The 27,620-nt window shown below is 42.6% G+C and overlaps 2 protein-coding genes across 2 annotated transcripts in view; both read right to left on the bottom strand.

Moving 5' to 3' along the window:
* Positions 1–602: 602 nt before the first annotated feature.
* cd40lg (CD40 ligand) lies at positions 603–2,654 on the bottom strand. Its single transcript, XM_056294078.1, has 4 exons — positions 2,364–2,654; positions 1,583–1,610; positions 1,362–1,451; positions 603–1,210 (listed from the first exon to the last, which is right to left on the bottom strand). Exons 1-4 carry the CDS (start codon positions 2,559–2,561, stop codon positions 849–851), a joined length of 678 nt encoding a protein of 225 aa, XP_056150053.1. The 5' UTR covers positions 2,562–2,654; the 3' UTR covers positions 603–848.
* A 24,036-nt stretch (positions 2,655–26,690) lies between these two features.
* The window catches only part of tmtops3a (teleost multiple tissue opsin 3a), a 31,044-nt gene continuing 30,114 nt past the window's right edge, over positions 26,691–27,620 (bottom strand). The window contains exon 4 of the mRNA XM_056277335.1: positions 26,691–26,924. Coding sequence (XP_056133310.1) covers positions 26,691–26,924 — 234 coding nt within the window. The remainder of the gene's footprint in view (positions 26,925–27,620) is intronic.

A 27,620-nucleotide genomic window follows, 5' to 3' on the forward strand; every position in this document is an offset into this window, starting at 1 on the left:
AACTATGAGATATATATATATATATATATATATATTTAAAAAAAACAACATGATGGCACCAAATCCTATCTCAAAATATTAAAAGTGGATGCACAATTCAAAATGAGTTAACGAATTGTATCGCATACACGCAAAGTAGCCCTCTAGTTACTGAAACGTAATGTCGAAATAGGAGAAATACTATTTGACCACTCCCAGGCTCTGTATATTTTTATAGCACAATTCATCTGAAAGGCTGTAGGACACAGCAGTATTAACTAAAGGAGTTGTTGTTGCTGCAATTTCAGAGAGAAGTCTCACAACCATTTGCCTGGGAAGTCATTCGGCTTGCAAAAAGCAGTTTCATAATTTAGCTTTCACAGGAATAAAACGTGACTCCCACCTTCACAGTTAGCACAGTACTGACTTGTGTACCTGAAGCTTATAAAAGCTTCATGATATGCCTAGTGCTTTTATCTGGCTGATGCGGTGTGATTGTTGTCTATATTTAAGTCTAACCTCAAGTATGGACCAGTGACAAAACAAAGGAGAAGGAAAGAGACAAGTTTTTGGATTAAACAGGCCTAAAAGGTCCTTTTTTTAACTTCTCATAGAACCCATTTTATATGTCAATAAATACAATCCATCAAAGTCCAGAGAGATGACAGCAGAGAGAAATTATGCTTAAGAAATAAATTACTGTTCAACAATGCAGTCTTCTCTCTGAGAGATCCAAAACCATTCAACCGATAATTTGACCCGATTCCATTTCACCCACGTCCTTTGTCCCTTCATCAAAATTTCCTCCGTGGCGTCAAGTCCCATCATGTAGAGTTATGTCCATCCATGAGATATCTTTAAAATTGTCCCTACAGCTTGTACATTCCGAAAGTCGTGGCCCCTTCCTCATAGTCCACCAATGACAGGTCTTGTACCCAGACGCTGAGCTGGTTTCCTGCCTTGAGCGTCATCACCTCTCCCTGGGTGGCTGTGCACAGGCCGATGCTGTGGCTGCCCAGGTCACAGTAAGCCTTCATCACATTCTTCTCCTCCCCTGTCTCACTTTGCCTCAACTTGACCCAGCTGGCCAGTGGCCCCTTGTTTTGTTTGGAGAAGGTGACCCTTGCGTAGACATAGTAGTTGCCTGGCTCTAGCACCGTCAACCAGCTGCCACGGTAGTAGTTGATGTTGCTTCTAACGGAGTGGTCAATGTTCCATTGCAGATAGCCCACTGAAAATGAGAGGGAAGGATAATTTTAATTAAAAAAAAACAAACAAAAAAAAACAACAACTTTTACCCAGGTCAACTATTGCACCCAGATATAGAATTTTGGCAAGTTAATTGGGATGTCTCATGCTGAATTTGGTTCTTGGCTTCTTACATGCTAGCTTTTCTGAGGTGTGTGACAACGGCTTGACTACCATGCGTGCCATGGCGATGTGCGAAGTTTCTTTTGATAAGAGAAGTTCAGCTGAAGGAGAGAATACAGTTTAAGTAGGGGACATTTTTGATGTTGACTTAGTTTGGAGAAAAGAGGTATGCAACATAAACAGAAAAATACTGTCAGAGAACTAAGCAGATCAATCAATGTATTATATATACCTTGTGCTTCAGCTGGGGCAATTTTGCCCTGGAAAGAGACACAGACAGGACAGCAACGGTTAGCACAACAGAATTCATGCTACAAAATTAAATTTAACGTGTCTGTGCAGAGCAAAATATGTCTGGGTATAGTTAACCTTCAATAAACAGGAAAAAAAAGTTTGCTATCTAATTAAGGCCCCTTTTTGCTAACCTTATACTGTGTATAAGTGTACTGTGTTTAACTTATTTTTGGCTTTTGGTCTTCATGTGTGTATATCTTATATTGTGTTTGCTGTGTTTGTCTGTGTCTGTCTTGCACTGTTTGGTGAAGCCACAGCCCTCATTTCATTTTTAACATGTGCCTGCACATTGTTTTTAATGACAATAAATTGAATTGTATGTCAGTTATTTGCAGACAATTGATATATTATATTTGAATCAGGTAGAATTTGGAAACCACAACAAAATGTGAGGATACTGCACTAATGATATCAGTTTCATATATAATAGACATTATATGACCCCTGGGAAACAGGGAACAAGCCGAAAGAACAAGAAGAAGATGACAATGACCAGACTTAGATTCAGAGATAGGTTTTGAAATAAAAATATCTTCAGATTAACCGTCTCTAAAAAAAAAATTTCTAGCTTGTGAGTTTTTACAATCTCACATTAAAATGCATGAAATTGTACCAACTGCTGCAATGTTATTTGTACTTGGATGTAAAATAAATTGTTCTCACGTCATTGCCAGATTCCGTTCACAAAATGTTAACCAGTGAAATTGATTATTAATTACCCTTTTGTCACTGTGGTACAGATAGACGAATCCTCCGAGTGACAGCAGCATATGGACTGTCACAACCACTACCAGAAACCTGAGGAGAGGCATGCCGTTGCCATTTGAAGGGCCCGGAGCAGGTAGGAGCACTGGGTCTGACCTATGGCGCGGAGGGACCGGTGGTGGAGGCAGGCTGGTCTGGTATGTGTTGATCATGGTGGCGAGAAATGGTGATACCCAGAGAGGCTTGACAGCCGTAACATCCCATGCACTTTTGAACAACTGTTCTCCACCTGCAAGAGGCTTGTTCTCTTGCTACTTCCTGAATGTTGTTATATACTACTTCGGTGAGAGACGTGTGGCTACTTTTGTTTCTGTGTGTGTGTGTGTGTGTGTGTGTGTGTGTGTGTGTGTGTGCGTGCGTGCGTGCGTGCGTGCGTGCGTGCGTGCGTGTGTGTGTGTGTGTGTGTGTAATACACTTTTCAGTACTTCTTCCTTCTTCCCCCGCAGACCCCAGATAAAGAGCATCACTTTGTCCACTTGTCATTTGCAAAGTTTAGCCCTTTGATGAATGAAAGACTGCTGAATAATTTAGGCTGCAAAGAGCTGATTTTTACATTGTTTTTCAATAGGCACGGCAATCTCGAGTTTGTTTAATTTAGAAGCATTTTAAAATGAACATAACCAAGAGAAACCGTATTTGTGGAAATTTCACAACATTCCCTTTAAAGTCATATGAGTGATGTTGACTAAGATGTGTGACTAATTTTTTTTTTTGTACATGATGATGCTGATCGTGTGTCTTTAATTTGTAATATTTGGCTATAAAAATAAAACTGACTTGACTGTTTTGTGGACAAAGGTTACCAATGACAACAGAAAATAAATGTGAACCAACTGTTGCCATATAAACTGTGTCTACTTTAGAACACAACAAGACTTACTGATTTAAATAACTTGAATTAGGTGTATTAATCTAGAGAAGGCACAAATGAAATGACCATGGTCAAAATAAATGCTGCTAAAATAATAAGCTAGTACAGCATAGAATAAGGGCTTATACTCCTGCATGACTACAATATAAGTGCAAAAACATTTTATTGTACAGAGGCATATGTCAAACTTGTCGGGTCAGTGGCAGCTACAGACAGGTGGCAAATTAAAGGAAAAGCCAACATAAAGTGTCTTAGTAAGGTGTTGGTCCACCGTCAGGAGCCTCCAAAACAGCTTCAGTGCTCCTTGTCATAGATCCCCCCCACTTTTTCTCCCCAATTGTACTTGGACAATTACCCCACTCTTCTGAGCCGTCTCGGTCGCTGCTCCACCCCCTCTGCTGATCCGGGGAGGGCTGCAGACTACCACATGCCTCCTCTGATACATGTGGAGTCGCCAGCTGCTTCTTTTCACCTGACAGTGAGGAGTTTCGCCAGGGGGACGTAGCACGTGGGCGGATCACGCTATTCCCCCCAGTTCTCCCTCCCCCCTGAACAGGCGCTCTGACCGACCAGAGGAGGCACTAGTGCAGCGACCAGGACACATACCCACATCCGGCTTCCCACCCAGAGACAGGGTTAATTGTCTTTGTAGGAACGCCTGACCAAGCCGGTGGTAACACGGGGATTCGAACCACTTTCCCCGTGTTGGTAGGCAACGGAATAGACCATTACACTACCCGGACGCCCCTCATCATAGATTCTACAAGTCTCTGAACCCTACTGGAGGGATGAACACCATTCTTCCAAAAAATATTCCCTCATTTCGTGTTTTGATGATGGTGGCGGAGAGCACTGTCTAACACGTTGGTCCAAAATCTCCCATAGGTGTTCAAATGGGTTGAGATCTGGTGGCAGTGAAGGCCGTAGCATATGATTTACATCATTTTCATCCTCATCAAACCATTCAGTGACCCATGTCCTATGGATGAGGGCATTGTTATCCTGCAAGAGACCACTCCCATCAGGATAGAAATGTTCTCATTTCTCTCATGACCATGACACCCATGGTGGATACTGTTATTGTTTTTTGGAAATCATCGTTTGGTTTTGTTTTTAATTGCTTTTGTTTTTTATTGAGTCATTCTGAAATATATATTGAGAATGTCACTCTGATGTGTTAAAAACTAAGTTTATTATTTAGGTTTATTAATTAAGCATTAGAGAGGGGGCAGGAAATTAGAAGTAGTAACCCCCCCCGCCCCTTTTCGAACATATATTTGATGGATTCTCTATTGAGAATTCTTTTGTTGAGTTCTTCTGGTTTTATTTTTATCATTTGTTTTCTTTTTTGTTTTATTTATGCTTGGCCATTTTTTCTTTTATTTTTGCATGTTCAAAATAAAGAAATTTGATTTGAATATTTTATCATAGGATAAAGGTGATCACTCAGAATAGCTTTGTATTAACCATGCTAGGAAAATGCTCCCCACAGCATAAAAGAGCCCCCGGACCCCCTAACTCTAGGGGTCAATTATTCGGGTTTTCCCTTTCATTTGTAGCCTGTATTTCAGTTCAACGTAGCAAAGATCAACTCAACTTTTAACTTAAAACTTTTTTCTTTTTTTGCTTTGTCTTATGCATTTGTGTATTCCATACGTGCTTGCTGGTTTTAAACCAGAATTTACTGGTAATTACTCATAAACAAGGTAAAACAAGGCCATTAGTGGCATCAAACTTACACCAAACTTCTGGTTGGTTGTGGTCTGAAATTCTTTAGAATTAGACCCTTTGAAAATTAGTCATATGGCCTGTCTACATATTGACCACAACAGTTTATGTGAACACATTTGTCACGTTCACCAGACAGTTGTGTTTTGTCATGGCAGTAATAATGACACCGCTATTGGATGAATCACTGTTATTGAATAAGACTCCAACTGGCTGACAAAGAACAGGATAAGGAAGGTTTCACTAAAAGGTGTTACACATTTTTCTGTCAATGTTGTCAGCTCTCTCTCTCTCTCATTAATTCGAGGTTTTCTGTGAAACCATGTCGAGGGTATGACAGTACACTCACTGGCATTTCCTTCTTAATGAATAATCATCTCAGATTTTTTGTTTTTGTCACTAAAGTAATTTAGTCATGATGGAGTGTGTGTGTGTGTGTGTGTGTGTGTGTGTGTGTGTGTGTGTGTGTGTGTATATATATATATATATATATATATCAATACAGATGCAGGGAAAGAAGTTTTAATACATACAAGCCTGTTTCATGCCTCGCGCACTCATCCGCTGCTAATGAGTGCGCGACGCATGAAACAGGCTTGTACTGCATTAAAACTGTTTTCCCCTGCATCTGTATTGATATTCCGCTCCTCATTAATTGAGCACTTCTATCAACACCATTGACGGTTTCGGGGGGTGGGGGCGCTATATATTATATACATATATATATATATAGCTTTTTTTTTCTTTACTGAAAAAAAACAAAACTTAATTCTCTGTTTGCCTTTGAATGGGAAAAAAGTCAGGCATATTTTCAGCAAAAAGGTTTAATGGACAATTTAAAATTCAAAAACGAATCCCAAAAGAATGGCTGTGGAGCTAATTATTGTTTTAGGTTATTGCGTGCAATATTTTCAGTGCTTACAAAACAGCAACTACTAACATTGAGATAAAAAAAAAATCATAGAAAAAACTGAATTTCAATACAACATCTCAACAGCGGTACTACTTGAAATACTATGAATAAATTGTAACTCATACACATACACATAACCATGCATGCAGGCTGTCGAATAGCCAAAGACAAACAGATAAACATCTAAACAGCGGTTAAAAGCAACGTCTACTGGCAGCATGTGGATGTCGTCATGTTTTCATCCGGACATCATTATATAACGGATCATATATCGCCCCCTAGTGGCTCAAACGCGGTAAAAACACTGACCCAACTAGACCCCGTTCAGGGCAGCCGACCTTACTAGCTCAATGCAAAATTCACTATAATGGAAAAACGTATTGGGACACACCTCTTCATCATTGAATTCAGGTGTTTCATTCAGACCCGTTGCCACAGGTGTATGAAATCAAGCAGCTAGCCATGCAGTCTGCATTTACACACATTTGTGAAAGAATGGGTCGTTCTGAAGAGCTCAGTGAATTCAAGCGTGGGACTGTCGTAGAACGCCACCTTTGCAATAAGTCAAGTCAACAATATAACAAATTACAAATTTACATCAGTAGGCTTAGCAGCAACACAACATCCTGTCCTTAGACCCTCTCATCGGATAAGGAACACCTCCCTAAAAAAAAAAAAACCTATAACAGGGAGGAAAAAATAGGAAGAAACCTCAGGGAGAGCAACAGAGGAGGGATCTCTCTCCCAAGACGGACAACGTGCTATGGATGTTGTGTGTACACAATTTACACAAAACAACATTGAAAGAGGATACACAGAATTATAATGGACTTATAAAATCTATGAAGAATATGATGCGCAGGATGCCAAGCAGTGTCCAGACGCCATCGGAACAGTCCAGGACCCGAGCCACGCGACCAGCATCATCATGTTTAAAAAAGAAAAGAAAAGTGGATTTATAAAAAGAACATGTGATGAGGGGTATGGCGGGCAGCGTCCAAGTGGCGACCACCATCACCACGGTGACTTGGGAGGAGAACCGATAAGTTCGTGAAATTTCTTCCCTGCTAGATATTTCACGGTCAACTGTATGTCGTATTGTAGCAAATTCGGGGGGCAACCACAGGAGACCTCGCTGACTGCTCGACTAAAGGGTCAGACCCGTCAGCCAGCGGCCAACGTGTCTACTTATCCATGCACGTTACACTACCCCCCTCCTTCGGGAAGCGCGTCCCGGGGCTTGAGCATATCAGCTCCTCCACGCCTCTGGGCGCATACGCTTCTGATGGCCTTACGGTCTCACCATCCCACTTCTGACACCAATGTAGCGAATTCGGGGGGCAACCGCAGGAACTGCTGCAGCCGGGACGCGAACCCATATCGCCTGCACCGCGGGAGACTTCGACGTCGCTCGACTAAAGGGTTATTGAAAAGTGGAAGAGTTTAGGAACAACAGCAACTCAGCCACGAAGTGGCAGACCACGTAAAGTCGCACAGCGGGGTCAACGAGTGCTGAGGCGCATAGTGCGTAAAAGTCGCCAACGCTCTGTTAACTCAATAACTGCAGAGTTCCAAACTTCCTCTGGCATTAACATCAGCACAAAAACTGTGCGCCGGGAGCTTCATAGAATAAGTTTCCATGGCCGAGCAGTCAGTCAGTCAGTCAAGTTGCATTAGCAGCTGCATGCAAGCTTTACATCACCAAGCACAAGGCCAAGCGTTGGATGGAGTGGTGAAAAGCACGCTGCCACTGGACTCTGCAGTGGAAATGTTCTGTGGAGTGACGAATCACGCTTCTCTGTCTGGAAGTCTGATTGACGTTTGGCGGATGCCAGGAGAACGTTACTTGCCTGACTGCATTGTGTCAACTGTAAAGTTTGTTGGAGGAGGGATAATGGTATGGGGTTGTTTTTCAGGGGTTGGGCTAGGCACCTTAGTTCCAGTGAGGGAAAATCTTAATGCTTGAGCATACCAAGACATTTTGGACAATTCTATGCTTCCAACTTTGTGGGAACAGTTTGGGGAGGGCCCTTTTCTGTACCAGCGTGACTGTGCCCCACTGCACAAAGCAAGGTCTGTTAAGACATGGTTGGGTGAGTTTGGTGTGGAGGAACTTGACTGGCCCGCACAGAGCCCTGACCTCAACCCCATTGAACACCTTTGGGATGAACTAGAACGGATATTGCGAGCCAGGTCTTCTTGTCCAACATCAGTGCCTGACCTCACAAATGCTCTTTGGGTGAATGGGCAAAAATTCCCACAGACACACTCCAAAATCTAGTGGAAAGCCTTCCCAGAAGAGTGGAAGCTGTTATAGCTGTAAAGGGGGGGGGGGACTCCATATTAATGCCTATGGATTTAAAATGGGATGCCATAAAAGCTCATGTAGGTGTAATGACCAGTTGTCCCAATACTTGTGTCCTTAAAGTGTAGTTATCGTAGGTGTTGAAAAAGATAGAGATTTACACTGGAAAATAAACAAGGATCTGAGCCGGAAGAACGTTAATTTACCACACCCCAGGTTAAGTGTGTTACAAAAATAAATGTATGACTAATTCGACCATTTGCAACAGGGATTAAAAAGACCAAGGCTGTCATTGTTGACCGTTTTGGATTGTCAAAGTTTAATAACTGTGGGGGAAAAAAGGGGGTACAGACCTGCCGCTCCATGAGTTCTCCTAGAGTTGTATATATTTGCATTAAAATGAGTTTTAGATCAATTGCACAAAAAGTCATAAGATATACCTAAAACGACCATGAGCGGTCAAAATGACTGTGCGTAATTTACATACGTCGTGTTCGGTTGGCCACTATTTATGACGTAATGTGGTCGCGTCATTTCCTTCGCGACTTTAATTGCTCTGTCGTAGAAACACACTAGCGTTCTCCAGTGCACAATAACACCTGAAAAAGTATTTTTTTTCCAATTATTTCCTACATGTCTGGGTACAGCCGCCGTTTTAGACGCACCATGACTGCCGCCGAGGCGTTGCAGTATCTACAGTCAATAAACAGCGGCGATTCCCAATGCAGGCGAGCTGTGGAGGTTGAGAGTGACAGCGACCATTCCTGGGTGGATGAAAACAGGTCGTCCTCATCCTCATCCGAGGGCGAGTGTGAGTCTCCACCGAGTTAAAGGAGGTCTGTGCTTCCACTGGAGACTATGGACACAGATGTATTGCCCACGGCTGACGGAGCTGGTCTTCCCGATCTGGGTGTGGAAAAGGGGAAAGACGGGACGGTGTGGAAGGTCTTCTTGCCAACTGATCATCATGGGAAAATGAAGATCCACAATGTGTTCACCGAAGTTGCTGGTACCAGGGCACATGCTAGGCGCAACGTTGATGGTGCGCTTGCGCCCTTCGTGTGTCTAGTTAGCAGTGACATGCTGGCTCACATCGTGGCATGCACTGTAGCTGAGGCACGTCGGCAGCTTGGTGATGGCTCATGGGACCTGACAGTGGCTGAACTAAACGCTTTTCTGGCCATGCTATTTATCCGGGGCGCACTGTCAAAAGGCGTGGAATTGGCCAACCTGTAGTCTGAAAAATGGGGCGAACTGTTTTTCAGAGCAACCATGTCCAGGAACCGCTTCAAGGAGATCGTGCGGTTCTTGCGATCTGACAAAAAGACCTGGCGTGTACGTCTGCAGGACAACAAGTTTGCCCTGATGTCGGCCACCTGGAAAAGTTTGTAGAGAACTGCATAGCCTGCTACAAGCCTGGTGCCGAAATCACAGTAGATGAGCAGCTGTTGTCCACCAAGGCCCGGTGTAAATTCCAGCAGTACATGGGCAATAAGCCAGACAAATTTGGCATCAAATTCTGGCCAGCTGCACATGTACACACCAAGTACATGCTAAATGGGGCTCCTTATCTGGGTAGAGCTGAGACACGGAGAACAGGTCTGCTCTTAAGAGAGAATGTGGTGATGTCTCTGGCTGCTCCATACCTGGAGAAGGGGGGAAACATCACACCTGACAATTTTTTCCACGTCTCTGAGGCTGGCAAACATGTTACGAAAAAGAAGAATAGCCTCGTAGGCACCCTGGGGAAAAGGAAGCGTGAGATGCCCCCCTCCGCAAAAGAGAAGGCAGAGCCGTTCAGCACCAAGGTGCTGAAATGTGGCGACGTCACGCTCACCATCTACCAGGGGAGGCCAAAAAAGGAATGTGTACATCAATGAGCTCCGTGCACACAACCGTGGGCATCATGGATGGGCCGAAGTCAACGCCGTAGTCTGTCACGTACTATAATTACACCAAGTACGGCGTAGACATCTTGGATGGTACGCGCAGATGGCCGGTAGCGGTTACAACATTTTGGACCTGGCTGGGATCAAAGCCCACATCCTCTACAATGAGTGCATCGATGCCAACATAACCTGGAGGAACTTTCTCCTTCTACTGGCGGAGCAATTGAGAGCAGAGTTAATGAAGGGGAAGTTGGCACAAGGTCCCAGTCAGCAGCTGATGATCACAACACCACAGCGGACACCGAGGCAGTGCCAGGTTCGGGGAGGCTGCAAACAGAACAAAACTTGAAATCTGTTCCAAATGCCACAAACTCGAGTGTGGCAAATGTGAGCACAAGAGGCGTGGTTTGCATTGACTGTTACTCTTAGTTGTGGTCGTAGTAGTGGAGCTTTCCCAATTCGTGTTGGAGTGCATGCATGTGCTGGGATTGGCATTGTTTGGGACCGTTTCAAGCCCCCCCCCCAGTTCTTTTTATCTCCATTTAACTTTTTATAGGCCTTGTCATTTTTCGTAGATTAGCAATATGGGTTTTCCGTTTTGTTTTTCCGGGTTTTTTCTCCAGGTTTTATTGTTACTTTTTCACTTTAAATATTCATGTTCAAATACCATTTGTGTTTTAAATTGCTTGGAATTTACTATTAAAGTTAAAATGTTAATTTTGGTGTCAGTCATTTCTTAACAGACATACTAACATATGCAATGCATTAATATATCAACTGGGTATTTATCTTGACAGAATATAGAGTTTAAAAACAGGCAGTCATTTTGACCGCCCATGGTCGTTTTACGTAAGAGTGAAATCCCGGTCGTTCTAGTCTAGCCTCTCCTTCTAGAGCAGGGGTGGGTAATCTTATCCAGAAAGGGCCGGTGTGGGTGCAGATCTTTGTTCCAACCAAGTAGCTATATACCTGCGTCTCCTAATCAAGTTCCTCAGCAAAGACTACTGGTTGATTACTGGGATCAGGTGTGTAACTGCTTGGTTGGAACAAAACCTGCACCCACAGCGGCCCTTTCTGGGTAAGATTTCCCACCTGTTCTAGAGAGACATGGGTTTTCTATAGGTCACACATCACATCTTTTGTCCCTCACTAAATTAACCCTGTGGTCTCGCCATGTGGTGTAAAAGGCCAAATTGGTACAGGAACATATTTGATCCATTCATGCCCTATTCTACAAGGAACTACAGACAGAGACAGGACTGTTCCTGTTAACTATAGCTTGCCCACGGTCGCTTTATCTTTGACCACAGGTCAACACTGGGTACCTTTATTGCCACGTTAAAGTGCAGGTGAGCTTCATCTCAGTGGATCAAGGACTTCACTCCCTAGTTATGCATTGCTACAGAAAACATTTAAGGTGTCGTAAAGGGAAATTACCTTTTCGGTAAGGCTGTCCCTTCCTTAACCAACTTGCTGCTTAAACAGGCCGTCCCTTTCCTCATATCAAAAGTCTAGTATCACCTGTTGAAAATGCACTTAAATTCAAAATGTTTTTTTTAACAATCTTAAATTCTGGATGTTTTGGTGATTAACAATTTGCACAAAAAGCGTATTCCAGGAAGATTGCTCCGTTTACAGTGTAGCTACCCCCCCCCATCTTTTCCAGCATCATTGCGGAACACATACATCAGTATTATCTCAAGTTTTAGGGGCCGTTTATTCTCTCTGAAGATTCTCCTCCAATCTGTGGGAGACGCTACGGTTTGTTGACTAAAATTGAATTGTCCAGACGTTGACAAAGCGGTGGAAATCAGTGAAAGGCTCCTCCAGTTCAGAGATCAACCGAGTGTGTTACGGGTTGTGCAGGAGGACCCACACGACCACTCCGAAGGCGGATGACTCTTAGTAACGTTTAATGAAAAGTAACAAAGGGGAAAAAATAATAAGGGAGAGAGAAATGCGGGATGTGTATGGTGCTCAGGTAGTTTTGTTAGTGGGGTGTGTGAATATGCTGTGTAGTGACAGGCGGCAATGTGTCAAGCTATGTGTTAGTGTAAATTATCATAAGTGTGTGTAATATGTGAATGGGGCGTTGGGTGTCGTGAAAGTGTGCGTGTACCAGCAAAAATACCAGTCCGAAGGCAAAGGGGAATCGAGTAGTCCGAGTTCAAAGCCAGAATAGTAGTCCGAGTTCAAAGCCTAAGTGGCGGTCCGAGGAGGCTGGTTGATATGTGAGCCGGCTCTGTGCAACAGGTCAGAAGTATGCTATGAGAAGATCTGGCAATGAGTAGAGAGAAGACCTGGTTCTTGTAGGGGTTGAAGGGATTGCAGATGGGGAAGAGCTGAGATGATTGTAGCTGGGGTACAACTGAGGGAATGAGTGACCAGGGAAGTGCAGAGCCGTGCTGCCGGTAGATGACATCAGAGGCGCCGTAGGGCGCACTGTGCCCGTTGGGAGGTGCTGGGGACCTCAGGGTCTGAGTGCGGTGAAGGCGAACGTGAACGCGCCCCAGCTCTGGTGGTCCGGAGTGGATACTAAGGCAAAGCCGAGCGCCGTGGAGGCCCAGAGGGAACGGAAGAGGTAGGTAGCGGGGGTTGTGAAGGTGAAACCGTAACAGAGTGCTCTGGGAAAAAAAACAAAAAAACTCTGCAGTGGGTTTGGAGACATTTGTCATGGTGGCTGTGATGTTTTGTGCTTCTCATAACATCAGTAAATGGACAGACAGCGACTGGAGTGAACGATGATTTTCGTGAAGTCTCAGAGGATATATTTACACGTGGCAGCTGACTTCCTGACTGAATATAAGTGCCTGACTACCTAGCTGGCTACCATACCCTCCTATCAGCAGGGGGCATACTTAGACTAGAGCCCAGTCAGCTTGTGGACATTACATCATTCCTTTCTTTTCTTTTTTTCCTTTTTTTCCCTTTTTTTGTGAACAATAACTCCGTTTCAATTCCCGAAGTGCTACTGAAACACTTTCCTTGTAAGCATTCTCAAATATCCATAATAAAAAATAAAAACCCACAATGGTCTTGACTTTGACTGTTATTCCTTACTTGCAATAAATGCATTTGCTGTAGCTGTCCCTGAAACAACTGAAGTCAATTTCTATAATGCAACCAAAACAGTCCTTTACTTTGTGCTTTAAGCTTGCTCATATAGAAGAGTCCATGGAACAATACTCTGTTTGTAAACAGTCTCAATAACAACAACATTGTCAATCCATGAGATAGAGTAATTTCTCAGCCCATAACAGTCCATATTGGTTCGTGAGACTACTCATACTCACGGAGATAGGGAGGAGGAGGTCTGTTGCGCCGTACAGGATATCTTGGCGGTGGTGTGTTGACAACAGTCTCGTCGCTATCGTCATCTGGCTCTGGTGGAATGCTCTGGAGCTCAGTAGGGATTTTCTTGAAAAAGGAGTTCCTCGTGATGGAGTGTCCATCCTTTGGTGCTGTGACCATGGAGCCTTTGATCTTTGACACAATGTATGGTTCACTGTTGTAGGGTGTGGTGAGCTTGTTATGCTTAGGCTGGCGGTGGAGCACGCTGTCTCCCGGGGTTAGAGTACTTGGTGTTGTGTGACGACGTGTGTCGGCATAAGCTTTCATCTTTAGCTTCTCGATCTTTTGCTCGGATTCCATGATCTGAGCTGTTGGAAGTGGCATGGTTGACTGTGGGAATCTTTGTGTAGATCTTCCATCGATCATCCCATAAAACAACCCAGGTGGCAGAGAGCGCGGCTACAGTTGGGGGTGAAAGCCTAGTCAAGGAAGGTGTGCATCCTGAGGTACAGCGTGTTCACTAGGGGGCAGCAAAGTCCACGGTGACAGGCAAAACATACTCCCACACAGGTTGTCACTCACCTGCCAAGATGGATTCAGAGGTGGAGGATTTGCAGTTTGAGATTAAAGCAGCTCTTTTTCAATTTACTATAGACCAGTTAATGCAAATATGTGAGTTTCTTGACATCTCAGGAACAAACCAAAAAAACATTGTTAGCAAAATTTGTAAGGCGCTTGTTTTGTATATCATCCAACATGTTGAATGTGATGAACTAACTGAGCTTGAAGATTGCGGTCTGTCCGAACTGTTAAGCCTAATGGACATGATACAGACCCTTCAGAAGGCTAGCAAAAATAAAACGCTCGAAGATGAAAATGAGGAACAGGATAAATTAAAGAGAGAATTAGAACAGCTAAAACTAATGGTGCAACAGAAGGAAACTGAAATGCAGGAACGAGCCAACAGAGACACAAAGAGTATATACGTAGTGACCAATAAAACTCTACCAGTTCACACAGCCCCTGCCCATGTAAATAGCCCGCCATGGCGTAAAGGCTATAAAATTGCAGGTCAGATTGGCGAACCTGGACAAAGAGACCGACTTACCTTCTCCAGCTTGGCCCGCTAAATAGAGAATGGTCTCAGCAAAGGCTACCCTGAGTCTGAAATTGTGGATGCTGTTATTAGAGCCATTGTACCCGGCCTACAGCTGCGGAGTTATCTTGAGGGTAAAAGCGATCTGTCTCTGCCGATTTTAGGGAGGGTCCTCCGCGCACATTACCAAGAGAGAGTGCAACTGAGATACAAACAGCTTACCACAGAGGTTCAGAGCAGTAAAGAGGCTCCGCAGAACTTTTTAATTAAAGCAATGGATTTAAGACAGAAAATATTGTTTGCATCACAGGAAGCTGAGTCTAGTCTCAAGTATGACCCCGCACTAGTGCAGAGCATGTTCATGCATATAGTACTCACAGGCTTACAGAATGACAGCATAAAACCGATCTCCAACCTTACCTGCTACAACCAACTACTTCAGATGAGTTGCTCTTGGAAAGGCTCAATATGGCATGTGCTAATGAGAAAGAGAGACAAGATAAAAAGATGCAGATCACACCACAGCGACACACCAGTGCATAACAACAGCGACACACCAAGCATAACAAGCTCACCAGTCCACGGTGAGCTTGTTATGCTTAAACTGGCGGTGGAGCACGGTGTCTCCTGGGGTTAGAGTACTTGGTGTTGTGTGACGACGTGTGTCGGCATAAACTTTCATCTTAACTTTAGCTTCTCGATCTTTTGCTCGGATTCCATGATCTGAGCTGTTGGAAGTGGCATGGTTGACTGTGGGAATCTTTGTGTAGATCTTCCATTGGAACAAAAGCTCCGCCGGTGAAGCATCTGTGGTGCTGTGTGGTGTGGAACGATACTCTCGAAGGATGTTGAGATGCTGCTTCCATGGTATGCCTTGTGTTCCTGCAACACGGATGGTCTTGCTTAGTGTGCGCATAAAACGTTCTGCAGTGGCGTTAGCCTGGGGCCACTTGGGTGTGATTTTGTGGTGGTGAAACCCAAGGTAGGTTGCGAACTAGGCAAACTGGTCACCGTTAAACGGAGAGCCATTATCTGTTTTGAGCACTCTGGCGATTCCAAACATGGATAATACTTTGTCTATAACTGGAATGACTGTTAGCTGAAGCTGACTTAACAGCCTCAACTACTGGGTACCGTGTGTATTCATCCACAATGACAAGTAGATACTCTCCAGTGGGGTGAGGTCCATAGAAGCCTGCACCTGTGCTATGCCAGGGGGCTTCGGGTAACTCAGACATCTGCAGTGGCTCTGAGTATGTGACTGGTGTGTTCGCCTGGCATGCTATACAGTTTTTGACTGTAGCTTCTGCTTGCTGGTCCATGTTAGGAAACCAAGCTTTTGTCCTGAGTAGTGTTTTTGTCTGAACAATGCCGTGGTGTCCCTTGTGATCGAGCTGTAGGACTCTGTTCTGTAGGGCTGTGGGTATGACGATTCTCGTGTTTCTTAATATGATATCGTCAGTGGGTGACACTGTTAGTTCACTGCTAATTTGTTTGAACTGCTTCAGAATGGCAGTGTGTTGTGTGTTATGTGTGACCTTGTACCACGTATTGTTTTTGATATGTGCACTGACCTTTTGTTGGATCGGGTCTTTCAGACACTCCTCTTTAATCTCTGTGAGAGTCATTGCTTTGGGTGTAGTGTGATGTGTCATGAAGACATATTCCTCTGCTACTTTTGCTGCCCGTGTGGTGTCACCTGTCAGTGTGAGTATGAGATGACGGGACATGCAGTCGGCTGGGGTTGTCAGCTCCTTTTCTATACTCCTCTTTGTAGTTGTGTGGCTGAAGCCTCAGTCCCCATCTCTCGATTCTAGCAGGTGGTTTTTATCTGGGATTGTTCCAGATAATCTCAAGGGCCTTGTGACCAGTCACTAGTGTGAATGGATGTCCATAGCTGTATAAGTGGAAGTGCTCACAGCTTCCAGACAACAGCCAGTGCTTCTCGCTCTGTCTATGAGTAGCGTTTTTCCACATCACTGAGAGCCCGGCTTGCATATGCTATGGTGCGTCTTTCACCTTTCTCCTTTTGATAAAGGATGGTGCCGAGCCCTACAGGGCTGGTGTTGATGATCAGCTCCGTTTCTTTATTTGGATCAAAGTATGACATGGTGGTATCACTGGTCAGAATCAGAATCAGAATACTTTATTTATCCCCGAGGGGAAATTGAGTTCTATTACAGACAGTCACACTCTAATTACTAAAAACTAACAAGATACAGGATAAGAAAATAGAAACAGAAACAAATAGAAATAAATGATAAATAAGACACAGAAAGTGAAATAGAAACTAAAGACTGAAAATAAGAAATAGAAACTTAATGCCATTAAAGACGGTGAGACTGTCTTTGATGGCATTTGGTGCTACTTCTTGTTCTGGACCCCACTCCCATGGCGAATCTTTCCTTGTGAGCAGTGGGGCAGAGGGGGGAATAGGGTGATCCTTCCACGCGTTACGCCCCCTGGTGAAACTCCTCACTGTCAGGTGAAAAGAAGTGGCTGGCGACTCCACATGTGTTGGAGGAGGCATGTGGTAGTCTGCAGCCCTCCCTGGATCGGCAGAGAGGGTGCAGCAGCGACCGGGACGTCTCGGAAGAGTGGGGCAATTGGCCGGATACAACTGAGTAGAAAAACGGGAAAAAGTAAAAAATAAACAAGGTTGTTTATTGTCGCTCGTGTGGCATCATTATTACAACTCCGCCATTGTAAGAATGGCGTCCTCGAACCAACGCTAACATTGGAAAGCGAATACATAAGAAACGACATCAAACTATATGGGAACACTGTTGTACTGTGAAATTGATTGTGGAATTGGTAGATTAGCTGTTCAATAGAAGCATCCTCACATCATCATGTTTCAATCCTTTTTCCAGCTTGAGTACAAACGGTGTTTCCCTCTGAACCAGTGTTCGTCCTACCCAGTCAAACATTGTGTCCGGGATGCCAATGCGTCCGGGTGACGTCATCGCAATGCAATTGCGACAGCTCGCATTCCTGACATTCCTCTCGCTGTAGTTCATAGAGTCGTATTATTGCAGGCAAAAGCAGGTTTAATAGTGTATTCTTTTTAGCTGCATCGTATAATATATGCGCAGGGCCACCTTTTATATTCGACTTGCAGTTGTTTATATCAGGATATGTCTTTCGAAAAGCACAAAAAAGCATACTTTTAGGCGAAAGTTCATCCACCGGTCGATCACGTTATGTAGCGTGGACGAGATTTTCAATAAAGATGTTCTATAAACATATTTTCCATTAAAATGAACCGTCCAATATTTGCTATTATATGTTTTTTGACATCAATGACAAGTTAGCTAGGTAGCGAGCAACCCAAAAAAAGGGTCACGAAATATTATTTCAAACAACTGGACTTTGCGATGACGTCACCCGGACACATTTTGGCAGCCCGGACACAATTTGGATGGTGTAAATTCAATTAGCCAGGAGGATACCTTAATTTGTGATTCTCCAATTACTACTGAAGAAGTTATAGATGCCATAAATCATCTAAAAACTAATAAGGCACCAGGGAATGATGGAATCAGTTTTGAATTTTACAAGCTTTTTTTCTGAGTTGCTAGCACCATTCCTTTTGAATGTGTTTTTAGAGCGCATTGCAAAATCTACACTTCCTACCAGCACGACACAGGGTGTAATTCGTCTAATACCTAAAATAAATAAATAAATAAAAATTGACAACTGAAGGCCCATTAGTTTACTCAATAATGATTATAAACTGTTTGCTATTGTGTTTGCCACGAGATTTAAAAGTGTTCTGGGCTCAATTATAGATGAAAATCAATCTGGATTTATGAGTAACAGACATATTTCCAATAAGATAAGACTGGTTTTTGATCTTATTGATTATTCTGAACTGATTACTGATGACAGTTTTTTACTTTTTCTTGACTTTTACAAAGTCTTTGACACAATTGAGCACCCCTTCATTTTTTATTGTCTTGAAACATTTGGATTTGGAACATACTTTTGCAATGCAATGAAAACCCTCTATGCAAATTGCAACAGCTCTGTGAAATTCAGTGATGGTACTGCTCAAAGATTCTGTCTAGAAAGAGGCATACGCCAAGGCTGTCCGGTCTCTGTTTACCTCTTCTTTATTGTTGCGCATGCCTTTTGTCACTATATAAAATCAAGTAACTTAGAAGGTGTCTCTATTGCCGGTAGAAATATTTTATTAAGCCAACTGGCAGATGATACGGCTTTGTTCTTGAAACAATGCTCTGCAGGTAAAGCCTGCAATTAAAATTATTGATGTATTTTCAAAAGCTTCAGGTCTCTGTCTGAATTTAAACAAATGTGAGTTATTTGCTTTAAAAAGCTGTGACGTAACCTCTATTGATGATTTACCTGTCAAGGAAAGGGTTAATCATTTAGGCATTCTTGTAACCAAGGATCAACAAGACAGATGCACTCTTAATTTTAGTCCAATCATTAAAAAAGCGGAAAATAAATTTAATTGCTGTTTACAAAGGGATCTGTCCTTGAAGGGACATGTCCTCCTATCAAAAGCTGAAGGTTTGTTTAGGCTTGTTTATGTTGCATCCTCTTTTTCTTGCTAACAAAACTGCCAAAAAAATGAACCAGTTGTTATTTAATTTTTTTGTGGAAAAAATCTTATACATTACATCAGAAAATCTGTAGGTATCAATTCTTGCAAAAAATGGTGGTCATAACTTTTTGGACTTCTCTACCTTGAACAACGACTTTAAAATTAACTGGTTAAAGTTTTTTTTTTGAAAAAGTACTCCTCCATGTGGAACTTCATTCCTAAATTTGTTTTTAACCAAATTGGAGGGCTCCCCTTCCTATTGGTATGCAATTATAAAAATACCAGTTAAACTGTCAAATTTTCACAAACAGGCTTTATTGGCATGGAAATGAATTTACAAGCACAATTTCTCACCACAACATTATTATATCTGGAATAACGAGGATATCTTATATAAAGATAGGAGTATATTTTTGAAGAATTGGTTTGACAGAAACGTCTTTTGGTGAGTCAACTGATTACCCCGGAAGGCCATCTTCTGAACTACAATGAATTCTTCTCTCATTTCAATTATCTTGTCACAATTAAGGAATTTGCTCCGATAATGGGGGCTATTCCTAATGGTTCTGTAATTTTGTGCAAGGGTTTAGATCAAGAAGATGTTTCTTTGGTTAATCCAGCTGATTCTCCTTGTGGGAAAATATGTTTCTCACCATCCTGCAAGAATCAATCAATCAATCAATCAATCAAGTTGCATTTTATATAGTGCTTTTCTAGCTGCAACAGCCCCTCAAAGTGCTTTACATTTCTGGTCAAATCTGAATTTCAGACATCTGTTACAATAGAACACAAGCCGTTTTCTGTACAAAGAATAATAACAAAGCTATTCGCTCTTTGTTTCAGAATGAGGTCGTCACGAAGCCTTATGTCGTGTATGAAACACTAATATTGTTCTAAACTGTTTAAGTAGATAACTGGAAAGTGCACACGGCAGACTTATGACAGTAACGTAGTATATTTATTATTACGCTGTAACAACCTAGCTATCCCGAGTAGAGCGGAGTACCAAGCGAACACCCTGGTGGCGATTCTGCCTTATGTACTCTTCAGGAACAACCAATAGCTGACCTCCACCTCATTCAGCACCAATCACATTTGAATGTGCACATTCAAAACCAACCAACCCACACTGGTTAATATTCTGTGTTGGGAACACCACGGCTCCTCCCCTGTAAATTCAAACTTCTTTTTTTTCTAGGATTCTAACATATCCTTTTTGCTCTTAAGCTCATAACCATGTACAGTATTTCTTCAACAGTAACCATACATTACAGATTTCTTTTCTTTTTTTCAATAACCAATCTGTATGTCAGTCACAAGTTCAGTCTATCAGGAGGATGTCTGTCTCTCACAGGACGAGTGTTCCTTTCCACAACTGGCAGTGGTGGTTCTACAGGTCGTTCTTCCACAACCTGTGGTTCAGGATGTTCTGACACATCAGTGTCTGCATTGAAATCATCAATCTCCCAAGAAGCTCTATCACAAGAGTCCATTTGAGTCTGATTTGGATTTCCCTTGACACCCAACATCTAGTTCACATGTCTTTTCACACAATTTCCATGTACTTCAACACTGTATGTTACAGGACCCAACACTTCGCTTATAACTCCATTCAACCATTTCTCCCCTCCCCTGTAATTTTTTACCAATACGTGTTGACCAACCTTAAAAGACCTAACACGGGGAAGATTTGGTTCAGACTCGGTCTGCATTCTCTGAGAGAACGTTGGTTTGATAAGACACAACCTGGTTCACACCTGTCTTCTCAGAAATAGCTCAGCTGGGGTCTTTCCTGTCTTAGTATGGGGTGTGTTTCTGTACCCAATCAGAAAATTTGCTACGCAGTGCTCAAGCGTCATACCACCAATGGCTCTATTCTTTGCAAGGGATTTCTTAAGATTTTGGACCAATCTTTCAGCTAAACCATTACTTGCAGGATGGTATGCAGGTGACTTGATGTGTTTCACTCCATTTTTAGTCAAAAATGACTCAAACTCTTGCGCTACGAACTGAGGTCCGTTATCAGTTACAACCTCTTTAGGCAACCCATAAGCTGCAAATAAATTTCTCATTGCTTCAATTGTCTTAGATGAAGTAGTAGTGGTCATGGGAACTATCTCTGGCCATCTAGCATAGGCATCCATCACTACTAAAAACATCTGCTTGTGGTCCTCAGCAAAATCAAGATGTACTCTTTCCCATGGACTCGAAGACCATTTCCATGTATGTATCGGTGCGGTAGCAGGCATACTACGCTGCTGCTTACAAATAGTACACTGATTCACTTCACGTTCAATACTGTCATCTAATGTAGGCCACCAGAATAAACTTCTGGCGAGGGACTTCATTTTAACTATTCCCCAGTGGTGCTCATGTAATTCCGACAATAGCCTGTCTCTTTGTTTATCAGGCACTACCACACGGTAACCCCATAATAAAAAATCATCCTCAATGCTAAGCTCTAATTTTCTCTGAAAATAAGGCTTCGGTGACTCATCCTGTACATGTTTAGGCCATCCACTTAACACCAACTGTTTAACCACTCTTAACACAGGATCTCTGTCTGTTTCTTCGGCTATTTCTCTAGCAGTAAGAGGTACTAAGTCTTCCAGGTAAGACACTCTGTAAATTGGGTTTGACACCACATCTACATCAGGCTTCACAGGTAATCTTGACAAAGCATCAGCATTGCTATGCTGCTCTGACTTCTTGTACTGGATTTCGTATGTATACGCTGCCAAAATTAGAGCCCACCTTTGTAATCTAGCGGCGGCCAGTGTTGGCACACCTGTTTTAGGCCCCAGAATTTTCAACAGTGGCTTGTGGTCTGTCAATAACAAGAATTTCCTTCCATAAAGATACTCATGGAATTTCATAACCCCAAAAAACAAGACCCAGTGCCTCTTTTTCCAGTTGAGAGTAATTCTGTTCTGTTTTAGTTAACATTCTGGATGCAAATGCAATAGGTCTCTCACTTCCATCTTTCATTTTGTGGCTGATTACAGCACCAACTCCATAAGGAGAAGCATCACATGCTAGTATATGTAACTCTGCATCAAAATGTACTAACAATTTATCTGACTGAAGAGACTTCTTTGCACTATCAAATGCACTTTGACATTTCTCTGACCATTCCCAGGTTGCATCTTTATGCAGCAATGCTGTCATTGGATGAATCAGAGTAGATAGATTAGGGACAAACTTCCCATAGTAGTTTAATAGAGCTAAGAATGACCTGAGTTCAGTTACATTTTTCGGAACTGGAGCCCTCTGAATAGCATCTGTCTTTTCATTCATTGGATGTATGCCCCTGGCATCAATGACATGCACTAAGTATGAAACGCTGTTCTGCATGAATGCACACTTCTCTCTTTTAACCCTGAGATTATAAGTTTCAAGTCTACTAAGCACCTCTTCCAAGTTAGTCAGGTGCCTTTCTGTATCTTTTCCAGTAATTAAGATGTCATCTAAATAACAGATGACCCCTTCCATGCCCTGAAGAACCTGATCCATAATCTTTTGAAAAATAGCAGGGGCGCTAGCAACACCGTAGGGTAACCTATTGTAGTGATACAGCCCTCTGTGTGTGTTGATAGTTAGGTAATGTCTTGAATTGTCCTCTAACAGAACTTGCTGATAAGCCTGCGACAAGTCTAATTCGGTAAACTGCTGACCTCCTGGTAGTTTAGCAAATAAATCTTGGGTTTTGGGTAGTGGATACTGTTCCACATTCAACTATGGATTGATGGTGACCTTGTAGTCTCCACATATTCTCACACTATCATCCTTTTTAGGCACACAAACTATTGGAGCTGCCCACTCACTGTAATTAACGGGTGAGATGACACCTTCAGCTTCCAATTTGCCAGTTCTCTCTCTACGGCTTCATTTAATGCATAAGGCACGTTTCTAGGCTTACAGAACTTGGGCACTGCATCTGGAACTACATGTAGTCTGGCTTCAATACCTTTTAACTTGCCTAGCTCAGGTTTGAACACTGATGCATGTCTGGCACACACATCATCCACGGTATCAGGAGCCACTCTGTTGGCTCTTGACCAGTCTAGCTTTAATTGACTCATCCAGTCTCTGCCCATTGATGCAGGACCTCTTCCTTTCACGACTAGTAGTTCTAGCTTTTCTGAGCGTTCCTTGCATTTCACCTTTGCTGTGAATTTTCCTATCAACGGCAATGATTCCTCACTGTAGGTTTTCAGCACACAATTTTCAGGACTAAGTTTCACATCTTTAAACCTGCGTTTAAGTAGAGTTTCAGATATCACTGACACGGCTGCGCCAGTGTCTACCTCCATTTTCCCCCTTGTACCATTTACACTGACATACACATAATAGGGTTTCACAATGTCACCTTTACCCGTGTCCATTGCAAAAAGTTCGGCCCCTCCACTGTCCAATGTCTGACCAGTGTCAATGTTCTGTACAGCATCCACCATGCACCTTGTCGGCACACAGCAGTCGTCTCTGGCACTGCAGAGCTGAGGCTGGATAGGATCTCCATCTGCCCGAAGACTGTGAGCGTTGCTCTGATCCACGTGCTGGGGAGCGTTGCAACCAAGTCTTCCCTGCTGCTTGATAGCGCTGGAATTTGTACATGTCCCGTGCTTGAGAGCGTGGCAAAATTCCAAATGCCTAGTTCCTTTCGAAGCCTTGCCATAGCTTCCTTCTTTAGGTGAACGGCATGCTTTTGCGATGTGTCCCTTTTTCTTGCACTGGTGACACTCTGCGTCCTTGAACATGCATTCATCCGGTCTGTGGCCTTTTCCATTGCAGCGATAGCAGGGCTTTCCATTAGCTGTAGACTTTACCGTAGCCTCTCTATGCTTTAGGTTAGCCTTCTTTTCTACCACATTAGCTTTATAGCCTTTCTGTGCAAACTGTTGCGCACTGTTGCCTTTTGTTACCTCAAAAGAAAACGCCATTTCAACTGCGAGCTGTAATGTTAAGTCTTTTGTGTGAGCCGCACTGAGTAACCAATCTCTTAGCTCACTGCTCTTAACTCCACAGACAAACCTATCACGCAGTGCTTCATCTAAAAATGTTCCAAATTTGCATGTGGCTGCTAACTTTCTCAAACTTGCAATGTACTCACTTATTGTTTCGTTTTCCTTTTGGTTTCTTCCGTGAAACTTGTATCTCTCGGCAATAAAGTTGGTTTTCGGGATGTAGTGCTTTTCTAGCATTCCCACCAGTACTTCATATGTTTTACCCGATGGCTTATCTGGTGCACACAAATTCATCAGCAAGCTATGTGCCCTTTTTCCTACTACCGTAAGAAATACGCGCTTTGGTTTTCTCATCTCGAGTGTCCAATCCATTTGCTGCGAAGTACTGCTCTAACCGCTGGCGATAACTATCAAAACTTTCCTCACTTTCCTCGAAGTGGAAATCTTCTGGCTTACCGAATGCCATTTTCTGTTCGATGGTCCTTTCACTCACCCAACGTCTCCCTGGTTGTTCATCGTTTACTTCTGCCTCGCTGGAGCTGCTTGACATGCTAACTCTGCGACTTCCAACTTAAACATCCCATCCTCGTCGCCAAACTGTCGTGTATGAAACACTAATATTGTTCTAAACTGTTTAAGTAGATAACTGGAAAGTGCACACGGCAGACTTATGACAGTAACGTAGTATATTTATTATTACGCTGTAACAACCTAGCTATACCGAGTAGAGCGGAGTACCAAGAGAACGCCCTGGTGGCGATTCTGCCTTATATACTCTTCAGGAACAACCAATAGCTGACCTCCACCTCATTCAGCACCAATCACATTTGAATGTGCACATTCAAAACCAACCAACCCACACTGGTTAATATTCTGCGTTGGGAACGCCACACCTTATGTCACTACTTATTGGAGCAACTTTGCTAAGAATATTCCTTGGTCAAAAGTATGTACATTGACTCACAAATGCTGTATTGCTAATAAGATAAGAGAGGTTTCCTTTAAAACTTTACATAAATTTTACCCTGCAAAGCATTTACGCATGAAATTTAAGGCCGATATAAATATAAATTGTTTTTTTTTTGCTCAGCTCATCCAGAAACTGTGCCCCATCTTTTTTTGGCATTGGCAATATTCTAGGACTCTGGAAAGATGTTTAAAAATCTATTAGTGACTCCTTATACATGGATTTCGCATTGTTTTATGAGTATATGATTTTCGGATTCTTTGCCTATGACAATAAATTTGAGGAAAGAACATATATCATAAATCTATTGATTATGCTTGCTAAATTCTATATACATAAGTCCAACTTTACAAACCAAAGACCGCTTTTTATTGATGAGAAAAAGAGAACAAATCTCTCTGACCAAGGCACTCTGTGTAATTAAAATGTCTTTATTGGAACTTGGACATATCCAAAACATTTTAATTACACGGAGTGCCTTGGTCAGAGAAATTTGTTCTCTTTTTCTCATCTGAAACTACTAACCTTGGACCAAAGAGCACCCAACAAAAAAAAAATTACTCAACTACAGAGAGGACTGAGCACGCCACTGACTCCAAACACCACTTTTTATTGTTTTTTATAAAGGTTTCGAACAGTACTTAAAAAGTATTACTTCTAGTGCCAATAAAAAGGCCCAAAAAAACTGCAATGGCATGTGTTCGCTGTAAAATATGTATGTAAATGAATTGTGATCTTAGCTGTTGTGTCTTAAATGTTTTTCTTTTCTTTTCCTCTTTACTATTTTTATTTTCTTATATGGCCTACCCCCCTAGCATGTTTGTTTGTACTGTAGTCATTCATGTTATAAAAATGTGACATGTATACACTTGTTGTTAAAGTCAATAAAGGGAAGAAAAAAAAATCTCCAACCACGGCAAAGGTGCCAGGTAGTATCACATAAAACCCTTCTCCATGGTGAAACTAACTCCTGTTTAATCAGATAAATGAGAACTATGGGATCCCTTTTCCCCTGAAGTCTGGTATTATGGAAGTTTTTGATAATCTAAATGACTACAATTATTGGGTCTGATTTATTAAGCAGGTTTTTCACTCCCCATTCGCACTGAAGTTTACACAAGTTTGGTGTTTTTGAAAAGTCAGATTAGTTCAGGAAAACGTTTGTATTTTATAAAAGTTTATGAGCACATGTAAAGAATATATCTGGAAGGATCTGTTTTGTGTTACCTGGCTGCTCTTTTGGGCATAAACATTTGATCAATGGCTGCTCATCAGTCAGGCTAATTTAGGCCTACAGGTGAAGTGAAATATTTAGGCAAGTTGCGGTGGGTTGCTTTAAAAAGTGTCAGTGAATAATTTAGTAGTGTACGTGAATTAGTAAAAGAGATATGCACAGCCCAGTAATTTGATAAAGGTTGGGCATTTGCCTCTAAACTAAAAGTGCACCATAGAATTCAAGAAAGAGGCCGAGCATTAACAACTCTAGACAGTAAAGGATTAATCCTGACATTTATTTTTATGGCTGAAATTAGTGTCAGTCATCTTGATGGACAGAGAAAGCAAGCTTGGATGCCTATGATGTTTTTGCTTTTTTAATGCATTTTGGATGATAATGCAGACAACTGTCCTGTTTCCATCTTCGCAGTCTTTCAGCAGTTAATCAAAAGGCAGTCTGATCTGAATGCCCTTACGGGGTGTAGTGGACAACAAGGGACAGGGCCTGGCAGTCCTTCTGCGGGCCACACTGAAGAGCATTCCCGGGGGTCCTGAGGCTGTAAGAGTGTGGGGAGCTGAGGGAGGTGCGTTTATAGGCGGGGAAGAGGCGAGACAACGGTGTCCCTGGGGTCTGGTTCTCCTCTCTGCTGTTCATAGATGGGGACTCGCCACTGCACTTCACAAAGGCCACGAAGCATCTATAAAACTGCAAAAGTAGATTTAAAAAACAAGAAAACATGAGAATCCACCAGATGTGTAACACAGATTCAAAAAATTGACAATTTTAACTCGTGTGGCATTGTCTCATTTAGTCTCATTTGTCGCATGCAATGAAAGACTCCTCAGTGGATTCGGATATTGATTAGTTCTGTATAAGCACAGATGTAGCTTGAGAGGGAAGAACATTGGGGTGCGGGTGCTATAAATCTTGCTCAGCTGAGCTCCTTTCATTGCTACGAAAGAATGCCAGCTAGTCATTTTGCATGAAGTGTTATAATATGTGGCTTCTAGGAAGCAATGTCAAAAGGCTCACTGAGAAGGTCTGGGCACTGTCCTTCATCTCACAGACATCAGGGTGCTGATGTGTTTTTTGCCCTGGGAATGTTAACTTTGTCTCTCTGTGCCATGTCTCTCTACTTCATAGATAGGAACAGATGGGCACTACAGCCAATGGTTTGTGTGCTCATGCAATGCAGTCTACCTCATTTACAGCATATCTCAACAATTAAAGCCCAGGTCTTGCAACAGGATGATTACAAGCAATCAGGTTAATGTGAAAGCTAAGCCTGATCTGAAATCCTCTACGCTGATACACACTCAAATAAATGCACTCTCATAAAAGCAGTGCTTGAAGTGGGTCGGTACTCACTGGTACCCAGTCGGCATGTCTACATTTTACTCT

Source organism: Lampris incognitus, chromosome 1 (genome assembly GCF_029633865.1).
Source record: "Lampris incognitus isolate fLamInc1 chromosome 1, fLamInc1.hap2, whole genome shotgun sequence".
Taxonomy (NCBI): Eukaryota; Metazoa; Chordata; class Actinopteri; order Lampriformes; family Lampridae; genus Lampris; species Lampris incognitus.